We start from the raw sequence: 17,229 nt of genomic DNA, 5'->3' as shown, positions 1-17,229 counted from the left end.
TTCTCGCTTTCCCTCCCTTAACCTCTTCCTTGGTTAGTAAGCTCCCAGTGTAGCCACCTCCTCCCACATCGCTAAGGACCTTGGTCCTGGAAGGGGTCCTAAACCTGGCCCTATCCTCCTGCCCCTCATCGCCTGTAGTGACTTCATCACAACATCCCTGTAATGGGATGCTGATGCCAGCACTGCGGATAGGTCCCGCCCGCGTTCTCCTTGGCAAAACCAACGCAGCAAGCTCGCAACGGCTCCCCTACCGCCAGGAGAACCAGCATCACAATGAACAAGCATAACGGTGAATACAGGGGCCTTTAGGAGCCCCTCCTAAATTTAAATTACTTGGGGTCCTAACGACTTCCCTCAGCGGCCTCCACGTTTCGCGAGCACAGCTGTGGAGCAGCACGCACAGAAACAGTGCTGTGGCCCTCGCAGTCCACGTAGCCCCGCGGGAGCACGGCGCGCTGCCCCAAACCCAGCGTTAACGAAGAGCAAAGCCCATCAGCCAGAGTTGCGACCGCGACCCATCCACGCCTTCACGGCTGCGCAGCGGAGAGCCTGGCAGCGCTGGGCATGCGCATTCTTTTCAGTCCAGGACCGAGTCACGCGTGGGGGTGGAGGCAGGGCCGGACGGAAGCGGAAGACTGACGCCGAGGAGAAAGGAGCCCCGCCCGGAAGTCCCGCCCGTCTTTGGAGCCTATTCCGGAAGTGCTGCTCTTGCACCGGGCGTGATGGCTTCAAGGTTACTTCGTGGAACTGGAGCTCTAGCCGCGCAGGCCCTGAGGGCCCGCGGTGTCAATGCGGTGGCCGCGGTGCGCTCCATGGCATCTACAGGTACTTGACCCACTAGGCGCGTCTGGGACCGGCGCCGTGGCTCTCTGGGGGTGAGGGGCGGTGCTAGCGCAGCATAGCGGAGCCGGCAGTTCGGCTCTTCTAGGCCCCAATGATCGCCCTTCAGCCTGGGGGGCGGGGCGGGGCTCAGACTCCGCGGGCATCTCTGTTATTCCCAGTCGCCGCTATAGTCGCCCACCTAATTGACCCGGCTGCGAAAGAATCCTAAACGGTGGTCCCGGGTGACCTTGGGCGGGCGTGGGGGGTGGGGGAGGTGCTGCAGGCGCGTTGGGGAGGGTCGAAGCCGCCCTTCAGACTCACTCGCACTGTGAGTTGGATGGCCCCACTAAGCCTCCGATTGACCTGCTTTTGGAAAAAAAATGAGTAGAAAAATTGGCATTGGTGGTTGAAGAGAAGATTCTCCCTGCGCTGTTACTTTTGGGGATCATGACTCTGGTCTTTAGGGGACAGTGGGTGTGAGTACCCTATAGAAGCTTGTGAGCTCACTTAATCTGTATGCAGAAGTTTATGTGTGTACGTTTTCTGTCTTGGTAATTTCAGATGACATAATTCAGGTGTGTTCCTTTAGGTGGTGTTCCTACTGACGATGACCAGGCGACGGGGCTGGAGCGGGAGGTCATGATGGCCGCGCGGAAGGGCCTGGTGAGGAGATACTCCCTTCTGTATGTTCTTTGGAGCTCTGAGCCTTGGATGGGACTAGAGCAGTTTCCTGTCTGGGAGCATTTGATCCAGGAAGCGTGGCTGTGGGAACAGTACTGCCGGCCCCTGGAGGGTGGGTGGTCATCCAGCATAACAGCTCAATTCTTGTTTTTTCAGGACCCATACAATATGTTAGCCCCAAAGCCAGCCTCAGGCACCAAGGAAGACCCTAATTTGGTCCCCTCCATCACCAACAAGCGAATAGTGGGCTGTATCTGTAAGTACCTCATCACTATTTTCTCGTTTAACATACCCTATGGTATAGGATGTCTCGTTTTAAGGGTCCTGGCCTTTCAAGCCTCATTATGCCTGAATAGGTCATCATGGGTTATTGAAAATGCAACATGAAGGAGTATTCATCGAAAAAAAAATTTATTTTTGTTCTTTCTCTTTGTTAGACACCTTAGACACTAGAGTTATGTATTAGAATGACCCTGCTTTGGGATTCTCCACAGGCAGAGGAATTGTTAGAATTTATACTGACTCTGATATGAGGTCACTTTACTGACAGGTAAATTCAGGGCCTCAGTTTCTTCATCTGAAAAATGGAGAGGAGAGCTTGAACTGATCTCTTAAGCTGTCAACCACACCTTAGTCTCAGAGATATCTCAGGAAAAGAGATTCATGTTGAAATTCTCCTCTTGGAGTGTGGCTTGCCTTCAACCACCTTTTTCCCTTCAGGTGAAGAGGACAACAGTGCTATCATCTGGTTCTGGCTGCACAAAGGCGAGACCCAGCGATGCCCTAACTGTGGAACCCATTACAAGCTGGTACCCCACCAGTTGGCCCACTGAGCCCTTTTACTAAGTCATTCAAAATGTGCTGTAAAGCTTTCTTTCAGTAAAGACTAGCCATTGCTTTGGCTCTTTCTCCCATAGTTGGCTGGTCTCATTTCTTTCCTGTGTTTTTGGAGAGAGATGGATAATTCTGTTATCAGGAATAGCTAGCTGTTAGCATTAGCTTGCTGTCCTCTTGTGGACACTGAGAGGGACAATCTCATAATACTGTGATTGGGACTACTGCATGTGGGGAGAAAAAGTATGTTTTGTGGAGTTAGGCTGACTGGGCTTATAACACTGGCTCCATCATTTAACTTTCTCACTGGGGACATGTTCTCTTAGGGTACGTTACATCTACGAGAAAGATACAATGGTGAGGTATAAAGAGCTTGGCAGATGATACGTCCTCAGTATTGTTATAAAGACAGAGTGAACTTGTGGGAGTTTTGTGGGGAAGTCTTGAGGGACCCAAGTTCAAAGCACTGTTCATGAGGATACCATCAGCAAAATCCAGAATATGGGACAATTCTAGAAACCAATGACTAGAAGGAGAAAAAAAGCGAGGGAGAACCTATAGAATGAAATGGATGTAAAGGAGATAGCAAGCAAGAGCAATGTGTGAACCTCGGATCTTAATTAAAAAAAAAACTGTAAAGAAAAATTCGAGTAATTTGAATTTTGGATATTTAATGTTTAAGTATTTATTTTTAGGTGTGTTAATGGAATTGTTTATGCTTTTTGAGATACATACTGTGATACTTAGGGGTAAAATATGCCTGGGATTACATCTAAAACTGGTAAGGGGAAGAGAGTGGTTTGGGATGTGATTTGTCCTTTGTAGCCAGGCATGTGAGGGGTCATTGTTCTTTCTGCTTTTGTGTGTGTTTGAACTGTAATAAAACAGCATCAGAAAAAGAGAGTTGGAGAGATTAATAAACAGCCCAGTTTAGCCCCTTTATATTTGTAACACCTTGGACAAATTAAGTTCTCAACAACTATGCTGATCTGTAAAATGGAAATAGTACCTTTCCATTTTGTGTTGGGATTAACCACAGGAGTCCTTTAGTTAAGTGTCTCACAAAATTGATTCAAACTAGATCTTTCACTTGAACTGTTGATAAGAGTGTCTAAGAGAAAAGCCCCTTTGCCCCAGGCTTGCACTGTCTCCTCTTGAGGTATAGCGAAAACTGTTGATTCCTTACTGTCAGTTAGTCTCATTTGTTTCCAGGAAATGCCCGAGCATTTATCTGCCATTCAGGGCCCTTCCGTTTTGGAAGGAAAACACTTTGCCTGCCTCAAATGATGCCCCATATCAGTAACTGATCTGTCTTCTTTGTCTCCAAGCCCACTCTGCCGTTTTCTCTGTCTTTTAAAAATTTTAACCAGTTTTTCCCTAAAGAAAGAAAAATCTCCAGTATATTTCCAGACTATGGTAGGCAGAGTCTAACGGCCCCTCAATATGTGCATGTCCTGATGCCTGGAAACAATGTTAGGTGCTGTAGTAAAAGATGATCACAGCAACAGATGGAATGCAGGTGGCCGGTCACCTGACCTTAAAGAGATTCTCCTGGTTATCTGGGTGGCCTAACAATCACAAGGGCAGCAGAAGTCAGAGGAGGATGTAGCTGGAAAAATGGTCAGAGATGCCATGCTACTCATTTGAAGATGGAAGGGGCCACAGGCCAAGAAATGCTAGCAGCCTCTGGAAGCGGGCAAAGGAAATACCACTCTCCTGTAGTCTCCAGAGAGCAATGCAGCCCTGCTGACACCTTGATTTCAGCCCAGTAAAACCCATGTCAGACTTCTGTACAACTATAATACATTTTATGTTGCTTTAAGCCATTAATTGTGTGATAATTTCTTCACAGCAGCACTTATTGGAATTTTACTCTAAGAACTGTCACCTCTCCACGTGTGTATCTATTCAGTTATTATCAGAGTAGACAACTATTCTATGGCTTACGATGCATTACAGATTTGACTGCTAGGGGCTCCTAGAGTTGGCTCCTTTGTCCTTCAGACAAGCTCCATTTTTGAGTATGTCGTTCCAGGCTCATTTTATACTCTCTCTCAGATATTTCTCCAAGGAGCTTTGATTCCTTTTATCAAAAAATGATATTTAGAAACCAAGGTCTGGACACCATGTGCTCATTGCCACTGGGGTGTCAGCGCCTCTAGGCCCTCTGAGCCTACAAGGCTAGGAAACACACAAGTATCTCTGACCCTGGCGCTTACACACACATGCATGTTTACTTCAGTATCTATCTGAATGTATATTGACTGAGTCCATACCTCCACTCTCAACCCAACTGAAGCTTCAGGCTAGCCTCACCACCTACCTCCTCATCTATAGCTTTGCCCTAGCAGTGAGAAGCTGGGCAGGGCCAGAGCTCTACCACAGTGTCCCTGCTGGGAGGGAGTAGGGAGGATGCTGCACTGTGCTTGGCCTAAAACAGCGGTCCCCAACCTTTTCAGCACCAGAGACCGGTGCTCCTGTGAGAAACTTAACACCTGATGATCTGAGGTGGAGCTGAGGCAGTGATGCTAGTGCATGGAGTGGCTGCGAATCCAGATGAAACTTTGTCGCCTGTCGTTCACCTCCTGCTGTGTGGCCCAGTTCCTAACAGGCCACAGACTGGTAATGGTCTGCGGCCTGGGGGTGGAGGACACTTGGCTTAAAGGATGGGATCTTGACAGACATGGAAAGGTCATTTCCAGCAGAGGAACAGCATGAGTATAGGCTGGCAGACAAGGCAGGGTATTAACGATAAGCCTAAAACAAGGGACGGATCCCAAAGGGCCTGCATTAAATGCAATGTGTAGTTCATGAAGGTGATTTCAGCAGGCAGTGGAGGACCGCATGACATTTGGATTAGGAAGCAGCAGAATCAAGGCTACCTGGCTTTAGATCCAAGAGCATATGGACATGGTGGAGAGGAGAATGGAGAGCTGTAGTTCTGAGCCAGGGTGGCAGTGGCATCATGGACAAGAAGTGATGGGCAGGGAAGGTATTACAGAAGGACCAGCACAACTAGACAACTGGCAGAATGTGGGGGTAAGGAAAAGGGAGGATTTTAAAAATAAGAGGGATTTAACTCGTATGGTTGGGAGAAGGTTCTTGAGGGCAAAGCAACCTGAAATCACAGCCAGGAAATGCCATCACAACAGAATTTCATAGCCAATAGCCTTCATCAACGTAGACAAACTTCGCTTAAAAATATTGACAAATCAAATGCAGCAATGCGAACATGCAGTTTACAACACAACAGCACAAGAACCCCAAACAAGGGTTCTCTGTAAATTGTTTCCCCCTTGAGGGCAGGTACAAGCTTAGCTGCTCTGTGATCATGAGCCCTCCAAATGCCCTGTGAAGGCAGGCCTGACTCAGTATCTCCCCTCCTACCCGATCTCAGTTCTGGGTGCTCCCTCAGCCCCACCAACTCCGACTGCCTTTGACACACAGCTTTGATCCTCCTCCTCCTATGGTTGGTCCAGGACACAGCTAAGAACCCTCAAGTCCCCCACATACTGGCCCCAACCTCCTTTTTTGGGGTATCTTGCATTCTAGCCTGAGACCACTTTCCCTTCCCTGATGACTTGGCATCGCTTGGGGCCTCCTGTCCTGCCCCACCAGTCACAGATGTCTCCTTGAGCTCTTATCTCTACCTGGAACACCCTCCTAGACCTCTGCAAGCTAGCCCAACACACCTGCTGGGTGAGATGCCCCTCCCCCGGGCCCCCACAATTCTACTAAAGCAGTCTGTTTATCTTCCTCTGACCTGTATGTTTTGGGGAGCAAAGATGTCTTGCTTACCATTGGTCCCAAATGCATGGCATCCTCTTGGACATACTGTAGGTGTTCAGGCTCATGGTGAGGGAAGCAAAAGGCAGACACAATCCAGACTCTCATTTCTCAGTGCTCCCTTTGCTTTCACCACTCTTTCTATCCTCAGCTTCTACCTTCAGAGCCCAGCTCGACACAGCCTTCACCATCTCCCCCATCATTCTCTTTCCCAACTTGTCTGAACTCAGCTTGCATCACTGTTGGCCTGCGCCCCCGTGTGAGGAGGGCAGCAGATGTGCTCAGGGAAAATAGGTGAGGACACCAAGGCACCAATCCCCATCTCCACCTGCCAGGGGCCCGGCCCAGGAACAAGGCAAAGGAAGCCTGCTTTGTTCTCTGCTTCTCCTGGCGGACTGCAGCAAGTGGGTAATGAGGCTGGGGAATTCTGCCACCAGGGTGACAGCCCAGCCTCCTGGGTCCTCCCGTGCCCGGTTGCCCCACCAACCATTGAAACTCTCAGGCTTCTCATAGCCAGCACCATGCTGCGTTCTTGCTGGTCCTTTCTCTCAAAATCCCCAGGGACAGGTAAGCAAACAACAGCACAAGAACCACAAGAAAGCAGAGCCACACACAGGACCTTGTCGATAATTATTACTATAATGATTTACAAAAAAGTTTTCTTCAGGCAACTGTGTTAAATTATTGTACATACCTGGGACGGGGAGGGGCCCTGGCCCAGGGTAATGACCCTCCCAGTGGGTGAGGTGGGACAGGAGATCTTTCTCCTCACCCCTCTGGGTCTGACTCTCAACAAGGGAAGACCACTAATGCTTGCCCAGGGTAAAGGACAGGGGAGAAGCAAGGCAGTGAAGCACTGTGAAAGGGACAGCGCAACAGACTGGCTGTCCAAACCCCAAGCATCTGCTGCCCTGGCTCCAGGGGGTGCAACCCTATGCCAGACCCCCTCACTGGGGACAGCAGACTGCTCAGTACTCAGCCTACACAAAGACATCCACTCAGGAAGATGAGGGGGACAGTGTGGGAGGCCAGTTATGCCAGGAGTGGCTGGCCCTCTGTGCTACTCTGTTGGGTCAGGAAGATGAGATGGCATGAGAAGCAAGGATGCACCAGTGGGGAGCTGCTGGACACCTTCTCCTCTATCCCACTCCCCAAGGCTAATTACACAGGCACCCGGGTGCCCTCGTCCTGGGAGGGACCCTGTCAGAGGAAACGGGGGCATTCAGGAGTCAAGCCTTGGAGCCTGGGGAAGAAGCAGCCCCAAGGATCAGAGCCAGGAACCGTAGCCCTAACTGGCCCTGCCAAAGGGACACCCAGAACCACCTATGGCTGGGCACATCAATTTCTATGTTCCAGCTCAAGACCCCCACCCATGCAGCTAAACGTTACTGTGTGTGCGTGTGTGTGCAAAGGGGAGGGCTGCAGGGAAGATGCTGTACCGCCTTCCCGGGGTTCAGGGCACACAGGGAACCCTGGGCCTGGTGTATGTGGGCCCAGACCAGACAGGGTTGGGGCTCTGGCCCCTTTCTTCTCACTCGCCCAGCACACTGCCTTTCTCCTTGGGCGCTAGAAGGTTTTACGATGAATAGCACGGGCGCCATCCTCCTCGTACTCCTTCTTGGAGACCCACATCTTCTTGAAAGTGTCCAGTGAGGCCAGGATGGAGCCACTGAGGATGGAGGGGTGGCACTCCTGTGGACCCGAGGACCAAGCCAGCCGCCTCCCTAGGCACTCAGAGCTCTGCTCCCATCATCTGGTGGGAAGCCCACCCACCTCCCCTGGAATGGGCTAGCCCTGGGAAAAGCCTCTAGGGCAAGACATCCCCCAAACCGTGGGCCCCACCTTACCCGATCCATGTGGAGTACAGCCGTTCCTGGGGGGCTGAGATCTGGGGGCACAGGCAGCAATATCACTGTCTATCTCCACGACACCCCCTTCCCAGCCCTGGGGTGAGTCCCGCAGGCCTGAGGCCACACAGCAAGAGCACCTGCTGGCACAGTGGGAGCACGTGGCGGAGAGGAGAGGCCAGGCCGGGCAGGGTGTGAGAAGCCCCTCCCCCCACCACTGCCCAGGGTCATAGCTGCCCAGCTCCCGCATCCCACAGCACTCCCCACAACCTCACCTTGATTTTGACATCCTTTGGTGCAAGCTTCTTCACTTCACTTAGTAATCGGTCCCCAAAGCCTGTGAACACAAGGCTGGCTGAAACTGGGGTCCACATCTAGCCCCCTGAGCATTAGCTTCCCTGTACCTAACCTGCCTCCCTCCTCTCAGTGGTTCTTGCCAGGATTAAGGGTAGGGGCAAGCCACCCCAAGGGCGGAAAGACCCAGCACTGTACCCGCAGCGGGGTCTAGCTTCCAAAGAGAGATGACATGAGATGGAACCCTAACTCACATGGCTCTGCTGGCCCGCTCTAGCAGCCAAAAACCACCAGAAGCAAAGTCAAAGGCAAATGACAAATCAGGGGAAAACATCTACCACCTTGCCCTTCAGATGGGCCAAGGCCACACAGCATTAGGTGGGTGTGTGGGGACTCATGTCATAACTGGTGGGGTATAGGCTCTCAGGAAGGAAGCTCTGGCACGATGCACCAAGTAACAAAGGCACATGCGCCCCAAGTTGGCTGCTCTACCCTTGAAGTGTATTCTCACAATGTGAAGTGACAGAGCAGGATGGTGCCCACTGAGCGTTTTTGTGATTAGAAATGGCTGCAGCTCTTTCAAAGGCCATCAGGACAATGGCTAAATGGCACATCTGTTCGGTGAAACATCACACAGCCATATAAAAGAACTTACACAGGTAGAGAAAGACCTTTCAGACATGGCGCCATATGTGGTCAGGACCTGGAGTAAGCTACAGTTCATGTGGGGGTGCACACTTGCATCTACATGCAGGGGGTGGTTGACAGCTGCCTGAAAAACCAACAACTCCTGTGTGGAGGGAAAGGGTGACCAGGACAACTGGGAGGGAGACTTCATTTCAGATCTCATGTAAACTTATCGCCTATTTACAAAGTAAATAAAATAAAATTTAATTTAAAAAAGTGCTCACTCAACACCAGAAAGCCAATAGGAATCAGGCCATGTCCCAGGCTGTGGGTGGCAGGATGCAGGTGAGGGTCCAGTTACCCTTGGCCTCCAGAGTCCCACCACCACCTCTAAACCAGGGTACCTTTGAACAGCGTGGAGCCGCCTGAAAGCACAATGTTGGCGAACAGCGTCCGGCGGAGGTCCAGGTCAGACTTGTGGATGGCAAAGGCCAGCACCTCGTGGAGCCCCTCACTCTCGTCCCCCACCAGGTCCGGCTGGAACAGCAGCTCAGGGGCCCGGAATCGTGCTGGCCCCACCTTTGGAACACAGGATTGAGGTAGATGGGCCTCCTCTTCCTCTAGGTCCCGGTGGCACCACTGCCACCCAGGGCCAGGCCTGTGACTTACGTCGAGTATGCTGCCATCCGGCAAAGTATACTGCACCTTCTCTGTCTCCAGAGCCTCATCCTTCTGTGGGTTGATGGACAGGTAGCAGGCCCGCTGTGGGGGGCAGGGACACACCCTCAGAAGGCCATGACCTGGACACCCACCCCCAGGGCTTGAAATCACACCTTGGTCCTGCCACCCTCCACTCCCTCTCCAGGTCATGTCCGGGCCCTTCAGCCCTTGTCACCTCTTTGATGGTTCGGACAACCTCAAACTCAGCTGAGGTGTGAAAGTCAACGCCTTCCTTGCGCAGCAGCAGCCGGAGATAGCGGGAGACGTCGCGGCCGGCAATGTCCACCCGCATGATGGAATGCGGCATGGCAAAGCCCTCGTAGATGGGAACAGCATGGGTGACCCCGTCCCCTGAATCTAAGACCACTCCTGTTGTGCGTCCTGTTGCGTACCTGTCAGCAGGTCAGCATCCCTTCACCTCAGCCAGTAAGGCATGGGGACTTCCCACCCCTGGAAGGGACCCTGGGACAACTACAGGATCTGGTCTGAAAAAAGGACATGTAGAACTCCCTAAAGAAACAGTTAAGTGTGTGTGTGTGTGGGGGGGGGCTTTTTCTACAGAGTAGTCAGACACCTGATTATCTTGAGGAGGATGGCCCTGGGGAGGACAGAGACTCTGGGGACCACTTACAGGCTGAGCACGGCCTGCATGGAGATAAACAGGGCTGGCACGTTGAAGGTCTCAAAAAACACCTCTGCCGCCTTCTCCCGGTTCTTACTTGGGTTGAGTGGGGCTTCCGTTAGAAGGACAGGATGCTGCAAGAGATGGCAGAGTTGTGGGCATGCGAGGCCCTAAATGGATCTCTCCAAGGAGCTACCCTACTGTGAGCACCATGGTTGCAGCCACTGTCCTTTCTGAGGGCACTGTCCTGTCATCTGCCGGCATTTAGTCCTGCAAATAGCCAGCTCTTTCTGGAAGGTTTTGCTTGGTCGGCCCTGACTGTCCCCAGATCCACACACAGTTAAGAGGGAGCAGGCCCTGTCAAAATGCAGGTGATGTGGGAGGCCAACCCGGAGGGGAGCTGCAGGGAGGGGGCACAGCGAGGGGGTTCGGAGCCCTGGGGAGCGTCTGGCCACCACACCTCCTCGGAGAAGGTCTGCAGCTGGTCCTTGGAGTAGACATACTGCCAGATGCGCTCCATGTCATTCCAGTCCCGCACAACGCCATGCTCCATGGGGTGGCGCAGGGCCAGAAGCCCCCGGTGCTCCTATGGGGGAAGGCCAGCACAGCTCTGAGTTCCTCTCCTGCTCTGCTTCAGCCCCCATGGAATCTGCCCTTCACCTGCCCCTAGCAGGACCACTGCTGCTCACTGCGTGTCCCCAACGCCCTGTGGTGGGTCCCAAATTCAGCACAGGCTCAACTGTCCGGCAATGTCTCAGGCTCTCAGAGGCCAGCCAGCCTCAACTGGCCAGGGACCAGGAAGGGTGGCAACATACTCCCTCCCTCCCCTAGCCATGCTTCTCTACATTCACTGTCAGCATGTTCTCCCCTTCTCTCCCCACACGTGGCCCAGGTCACAATTTGCCACTCACAGTTACTGCTCATCAGAGCCAGGAGCCTCCTCGTGGGTGACCCTGTACTATTCCCTCCTGTGGTCACCTGTCACCAACTCTTCCCAGCTCCCCAGCCAGTGCTCATGGACCTGTCCTTCGACGTCCCCCCACAGCATGCTCCTACTTGCCAAGCACCACTTGGCCTCTCTCTCTCACAGCTGTGGCTATGACCCATCTCTTGGTCCTAGCTGCACCCCCAGCTCAGCTCCACAGATCCTGGCTCCCCATGCTATGCTCCCTAGGTGTCTAAACTGCACTTGCTGCTATTCCCCCACCTCATATTCACTCCTCCTGAGGGCCTCCTCTAGCCGGGTGGCTCTGGCAGGTCACCGTAGCTGGGCACGAGAGGTGGCCCTATGGCTCTCGTTTGCATAGGTTATAAAGTCCAGGTGATTCAGGCTCTCAAGTCACTTTGTAATCAGCTCTTTCTTCTGCAGCTTCCAAGGGTATGAAGTGGTCTAACTGTGGCCCCCCCACCTCCAACCACCACCATATCACAGGGCAGAGTTCCTCCCAGGTGGAGCCCAGAGAGCCCAGGAGAGCACTGTGCACACGGCCCAGAGAACAGAGCCCTGAAGGCCTCCATAGCAAGCTCTGCTCCCCACCAATGCTCCTAGGACTATGAGGACCCCACACTCAGGTCGAGGCAGACTCCACAGGTGTTACCTCTGCTTTTGGTCCCATGAAGAGGTCCCCCTCCAAGGCTCCAGCCATCACCCGCATGTGCTTAGGGCGCCCGACACTGTGAAGACAGGTCAAGTCAGTGGGGTGGGTGGGGCTGCAGCAGAGCCCAGCTCCAGGGGCCGAGAGTGCTGTCCTCCAAAGCCTCAGATGTGGCCATGGGTAAAGATCAGAGCCCAGGCCATGGCACATGGGGCTACAGGGCAGAACTTGGTAAGATAGAAAAATCAAGGCTGAGAGCCCTGGCAGGGGTCAGCTTTGGCAGTCAGTGACTCAGCCCACACTCTGCTTTCAGGAGGGCGGGGCTGTGGCTGTGGCTGCAGACTGAGGACAGCCTAGGAAGCCGAGTAGTAGCCCCTGTGCATCCTTCTCTCACTGAGCCATCCTGCCCCTTCCCACTGTCAGGGCTTCCAGGACAGATTCTGAAATTCCACCCAAGTCCCCTGCACAGCAACGAGACCATAACCACGCCCAAGTGGGGTTCAGAAAGGAGAGCTGGAGCCTTATGGGGGCTTCATGATGGCTCATCCCCACACCAGGCCTGGGTCTTGGCATAGCTGGCCACTTCAGGGGCCTCAGGACCTCCTCCCACCTTAGGCCAACCACTCTAAAGCCTCCAGGATTTATGAGGTGATGCTTCAGAGAGAAAACTTCCCAGAGGGCTGGAATGGCCGAAGATGCACCCCAGGCCTCCTCTAGGCTTGACCTCCTCTGACCTCTGCCATCACTGGCACCATTCAGGGAAAAGACCTTCCTGACTGAAATAAAATAATTTCCAGAGTCCGAAGATAAATAAGCCCCAAAGAAAACCTCTTCTTGGAAGAAGGGTTCTCAGTGCACTAAGTCCCCACTCTTCCCTCTCTGAGTTCAGTTCTTTCTCCCTGAAATGTCTTCCTTTTATTCTTGCTGCTGCTACCACACCCTGTCCCCAGGGAGAATGCTGGTGGCTTTTCCTCCCTAGCTTAGAGGACAGACCAAAATCAGACTCCAAAAAGGCAGCGGAAGCCTCCCTAGCTTAGAGGACAGACCAAAAGCAGACTCCTGTCTGCTCCTTCCAGAGCCCTCAACAGTGTCAGCTTTACACATCTGCTATCTTCCCTTCAGGTGGGGGCAAGGTTGGCCTGAAAGACAGCTGTGACACAGGACCACTATTCTCCCAGGAAGCAAACAAAAGGGTTAGGGCTGCAGTTTGAGCAACACTTACTAGTTTGGGAAACAGTATTTGGGAATCTGGTCTCCTGCAAAACCAGCCTTGATCACTCCCGAACCCTGCAAGATAAAAAAATGTTTAGCTGCAGGCCTTCACCTCCTGATGAAGGCAATATTCTGTGTTGGAGCATGCGGGCTGCCCGGCTGTGGCAGCTGGGGAAGAAGCCAAGCTTCTGCCAAGAAGGCAAGATTGTTTACAAGTTCACCAGGGGCTTAACACTGTGTGTGTGGGAGTGATTCTATACCCCTTTGCCCAAATCTGACAATGTCTGAAGACTGGGGTCGGCGGGGAAGGTGCTACTGGCATCCACTGGGTAGAGGCCAGGGAGGCTGATAAACATCCTGCCATGCATGGGCCGGCCACTCGCAATCGAGAATTATCCAGCCTAGAATGCCAGGAGTGAGGAGACCACGAAGCACAGTGTCCTCTGCACAGTCCAGGGTCAGGCAGGAGAGAGCCATGGCAAAGCTTTCCCTGAAACCAGCTAAAAGCAACCCCTAACCATTGTTTTTCTCAAAAAGCCCCTGGCCCCCTGCCCCCTGTAGACTGGACCACATACAGGGCCCACTGGAAAGACCGTTGGGTGCCTCGGGACACTGGCACGTCTCCAGTGGTTTCTCCAAAGACTGCAGGCAAAGGAGAGCTTGTCCTGTCGCTGCTCCAGCCTGGAAGCTGGACTCAGGATCTCTTTCTAGAACCCTCCCATCCAAGGAAGGAATCAGTCTGAACCCCTTTTCCTACAGATTTGCATCACAACATGGGTCTGCAGTGCAGGAACAGATATGCCAAAGTTACAGAGCAGCTGAAAGTCCAGAGGGACCATGCAGGTGGCCCTCGGAACTTGTTAATTAGTCTAAGTAACTATTTGCCCACCAGAAGGGAGGGACCTGGTCCTTTCTGCAACCTGCTAGAGAGCATCCCCAAGCCTAGTTCTCGTCTTCTTATTAAACATCCCCTGATGTGACTCTGGGAGCCCACATAGGTACTCCAAAAAAACATAGCCATTCAGGAATGACTTGGGGGTCATGTGGGAGACAGATCCCAGAAAGAGAAGGGAATCATTATCAAAAACTCCAAGGCTCACACACCAGAGGAAGATATCCAGCTAGGGCAGAGCCATAGACTCCCGCCTTTCATTTTCTTCCCAAGGACCAGAAATTTCTAAAGCCAGAAATCCTGAGAAGGCAGCTGTCAGCATGCTGAGCCCCAGTGGTGAAGGACAAGGACACAAGGAAGTCAGGCATCTTTCCTCTGAGACTTCCAAACAATTATACCCAACTGCTTATAGGTCCTGACTCTCTCCATGCCCTGCCTGCTGTGGCATTTCTGCCCCACACAGGGGGGCACCTCAGAAGAGGGTCAAAGTAGCCAAGTGGCCATCCAGATGATACTGGATTTGTGGCTGGCAGAGCTGAACGTGCATTTTCCCCCAGGTCCCAGGAAAAGAGCCCAGTAGGGCCTGTCCACTCTGGAGGTTCTGCTGGGGCGGGGGGGATGGTTGGATGGTGCGGCCCCTTCGGAAGTGCTGTTGTAGAAGTCACCAGGCCAACCCTGTCCAAAAGATGAGGCCAGCAGTGTGCAAAAGGGCAAATGTCATTCCTCCTCCACCAAGGAGGGCTGCCAGAGTCACAGCCAGAAAGGCGGGTAAATAGGCTGGGGTCGAAACCTGCTAAGTGACCATACTCTCAACAGGTCAGGGCCGCCCGCTGTCACTTCTGCTCTCCCGAGATGCTCCTCATGGGCGGGCTGGGGCATGGCTCAGGTAGGGGCTCCGCGGCCCTGATGGGTGCGCGGGCTCCCAAGCAGAGAGCGGGCAGGCAGCGCGCAGAGGACTAGCCCAGCGGGACGATGTCCCTCCCGGCGCCGCCGCGTGCGACCCGGAGGCAGGGCGCCCGCCCTCCCCCCGGCTGCCGGGCCTCACGTTGTCGATGACCACGGGCTGGTTGGCGATGATATCGTAGGACTCCATGGCCGGGCCGGGCCGGGCCGGCCCTGCCCAGCAGGCGGGCGGCAGGAGGGACTAGCGAACAGACGGGCAGGCAGAAGGACTGGACCGCGGCGGCTCCAAACGCGGGGCCGTGCCCCTCCCACCCGGAGCTCGCAGCCTACGCGTGCCCGGGCTCTCTGGAGAGCGCGCCCTGTGGCCAATCATCGCTCCTACCTGGGCGGATTGACAGCACGCTCCCCCGGGCAGCTGAGGGCAAGGGGGCGGAGCCAATTGTGGCCGCCCGGAAGAACTGTTGGGGAGCTTCTAAGTTAGGCTGCGCAGGGTGAGGATGACGTCATGGCCCCGGTTTTAAAAGGGACGTGGGAAGAGTCAGGCAGGCGCGAGGTCACTTATCCAGAAGGGTGTCTTCCGAATCTCCAGCACCTCCGACAACACTCCTTCGTGGGCGCGCAGTCCCCGAGGAGGCCGGCGTTGGGTATTTCACCTAAAGCAATTCTTTAGTGAGCACTGAGGAGGATCCTTCCCTGTAATAATTACAATTTCGTGGTAACGGTAGCTGGCGTTTATCCAGCACCTACTATGCGGAGCACTTCTACCCACTTTACATGAATTATATTAAATTGAGCCAATAACTCTACGAGGTAGTTGTATGATTATTCCCATTTTGCAGACCGTGGGCACTGAGGACCCTCACTTACATAACGTCTCCCAGGTTATGGAGCGAGCAGCAGCTGGGATTAGCGTGCGGGCAGCCTCTAGCTGCGCTGGGGTCAAGGCTGCAACAGTCTTAAATTCATTTTCTAACTGAGCCATAATGGTTTGCTTCTATATATACCTTTCCCATTAGATTGTGAGATTGAATTTGGTAAAATCGAAGAACATCATACAGAAAAGTGCAGAAATCATAGGTTTACATTCAATGGATTATTTTAATGTAGACACACTCATGTACTTATAACTGAGTTTAAGAAACAGCATGACAAGCACCCCAGAAGCCCTCCACCCCTGTCAGAGGAACTGCCCTGTTCCTCCTCAGAGGTGACCACTCTCCCGAATTTTAACACTACAGGTTAGTTTTGCCTATTACAGAACTTAATGCAAATGGAATCATAGGTATGTATTCATTTGTATCTGGTGTCTGTGCATTCATAAAATGGTCCATGTCCAACTATTTAAAATGATAAGGCAGTTCTATATAATCTAATGTGAAACATCAGTATATATGGCTAAATCAGAGGAAAGAAGAGCAGATGCAGTGTCCAGAATGTTAGGTGCGAAAGGCTCTGAAGATTATATGAGGCATCTTAAGACCCTTTAATATGGAAAAGAACCATTGCTGGATGTGGGTGAACAAGAGGAGAAGTCTTTTTACAATATAAACTTTTGTACTGAATTGTTTTTAACTTGCTCATGTATATAATACCTTTTTCTCATTTTCATTGTGGTAAACACATAATATACAATTTACTATTAACCATTTTTAAATGTACAGTTAACTTAGCGGTATTAAAATCATTCATAAAGTTGTGCATCATCGTCACCACCGTCCATCTCTAGAACTCTTCAGTTTGTAAACTGGAACTCTGTACTCATTAAACACTTACTCCCTATTCCCTTCTCCCCCAGCCGTTCTATTTTCTGTTTTTATGAATTTGACTACTCTACTTCATGTAAATGGGATCATACAGTGTGTGTGTGTGTGTGTGTGTGTGTGTGTGTGTGTGTGCGCGCGCGCGCGTGCGTCTGGCTTATTTCACTTAGCATAATGTCCTCAAGGTTTATCTATGTGACAGGATTTCCTTCTTTTTAAAGGCTGAATTATATCCCATTATACATATATACCACATTTTGCTTATCCATTCATCCGTTAATAAACCTTTGGTTTGTTTCTACATTTTAGCTATTGTGAATAATGCTGCTATGAACACGGTATACAAAGACCTCTTCGAGGTCCTGCTTTCAATTCTTTGGGATGTATAACTAGGTATTGGATTTCTGGATCATATGGTACTGCTATTTTTAATTGAAGAACCTCCGTACTGTTTTACATAGTGGCTGCACCATTTTACATTCCCACCAACAGTGCACAAGGTTCCGGTTTCTCCACATCCTCTTCAATGCTTATTTTTTGTTTTGATAGTAGCTATCCGAATGGATATGAGGTGGTGTCTGGTATCTCATCCTAGTTTTGATTTGCATATCTTTAATGAGTTGTAGTGTTTAGC

The 17,229-nt window shown here is 52.1% G+C and overlaps 2 protein-coding genes across 5 annotated transcripts; one reads left to right on the top strand and one right to left on the bottom strand.

Annotated features, from left to right (window-relative positions):
- The first annotated feature begins 666 nt into the window (after positions 1–666).
- On the top strand, positions 667–2,419 carry LOC105306783 (cytochrome c oxidase subunit 5B, mitochondrial). The gene is made up of 4 exons (XM_011381981.2): positions 667–825; positions 1,412–1,485; positions 1,660–1,759; positions 2,224–2,419. The coding sequence occupies exons 1-4, from the start codon at positions 723–725 to the stop codon at positions 2,334–2,336; spliced, it is 390 nt and encodes a 129-aa protein (XP_011380283.1). The 5' UTR covers positions 667–722; the 3' UTR covers positions 2,337–2,419.
- A 4,317-nt stretch (positions 2,420–6,736) lies between these two features.
- On the bottom strand, positions 6,737–15,235 carry ACTR1B (ARP1 actin related protein 1 homolog B). 4 transcript variants are annotated; one of them, XM_011381979.2, is made up of 11 exons: positions 14,978–15,235; positions 13,051–13,115; positions 11,832–11,907; positions 10,694–10,819; positions 10,243–10,367; positions 9,787–10,003; positions 9,561–9,653; positions 9,296–9,470; positions 8,246–8,307; positions 7,971–8,011; positions 6,737–7,792 (listed from the first exon to the last, which is right to left on the bottom strand). In XM_011381979.2, the coding sequence occupies exons 1-11, from the start codon at positions 15,023–15,025 to the stop codon at positions 7,690–7,692; spliced, it is 1,131 nt and encodes a 376-aa protein (XP_011380281.1). In that variant the 5' UTR covers positions 15,026–15,235; the 3' UTR covers positions 6,737–7,689. The 4 variants fall into 4 exon arrangements, with proteins under 4 accessions (XP_011380281.1, XP_023380069.1, XP_023380071.1 ...); XM_023524301.1 differs by having other exon boundaries at positions 9,561–9,623; positions 14,978–15,158; XM_023524303.1 differs by lacking the exon at positions 10,694–10,819 and having other exon boundaries at positions 14,978–15,158.
- Between the last annotated feature and the right edge of the window lie 1,994 nt (positions 15,236–17,229).

Source organism: Pteropus vampyrus, unplaced genomic scaffold (genome assembly GCF_000151845.1).
Source record: "Pteropus vampyrus isolate Shadow unplaced genomic scaffold, Pvam_2.0 Scaffold461, whole genome shotgun sequence".
Taxonomy (NCBI): domain Eukaryota; kingdom Metazoa; phylum Chordata; class Mammalia; order Chiroptera; family Pteropodidae; genus Pteropus; species Pteropus vampyrus.
The sequence above is the reverse complement of the archived record's forward strand: the minus strand, read 5'-3'. Positions and strand labels throughout refer to the sequence as shown.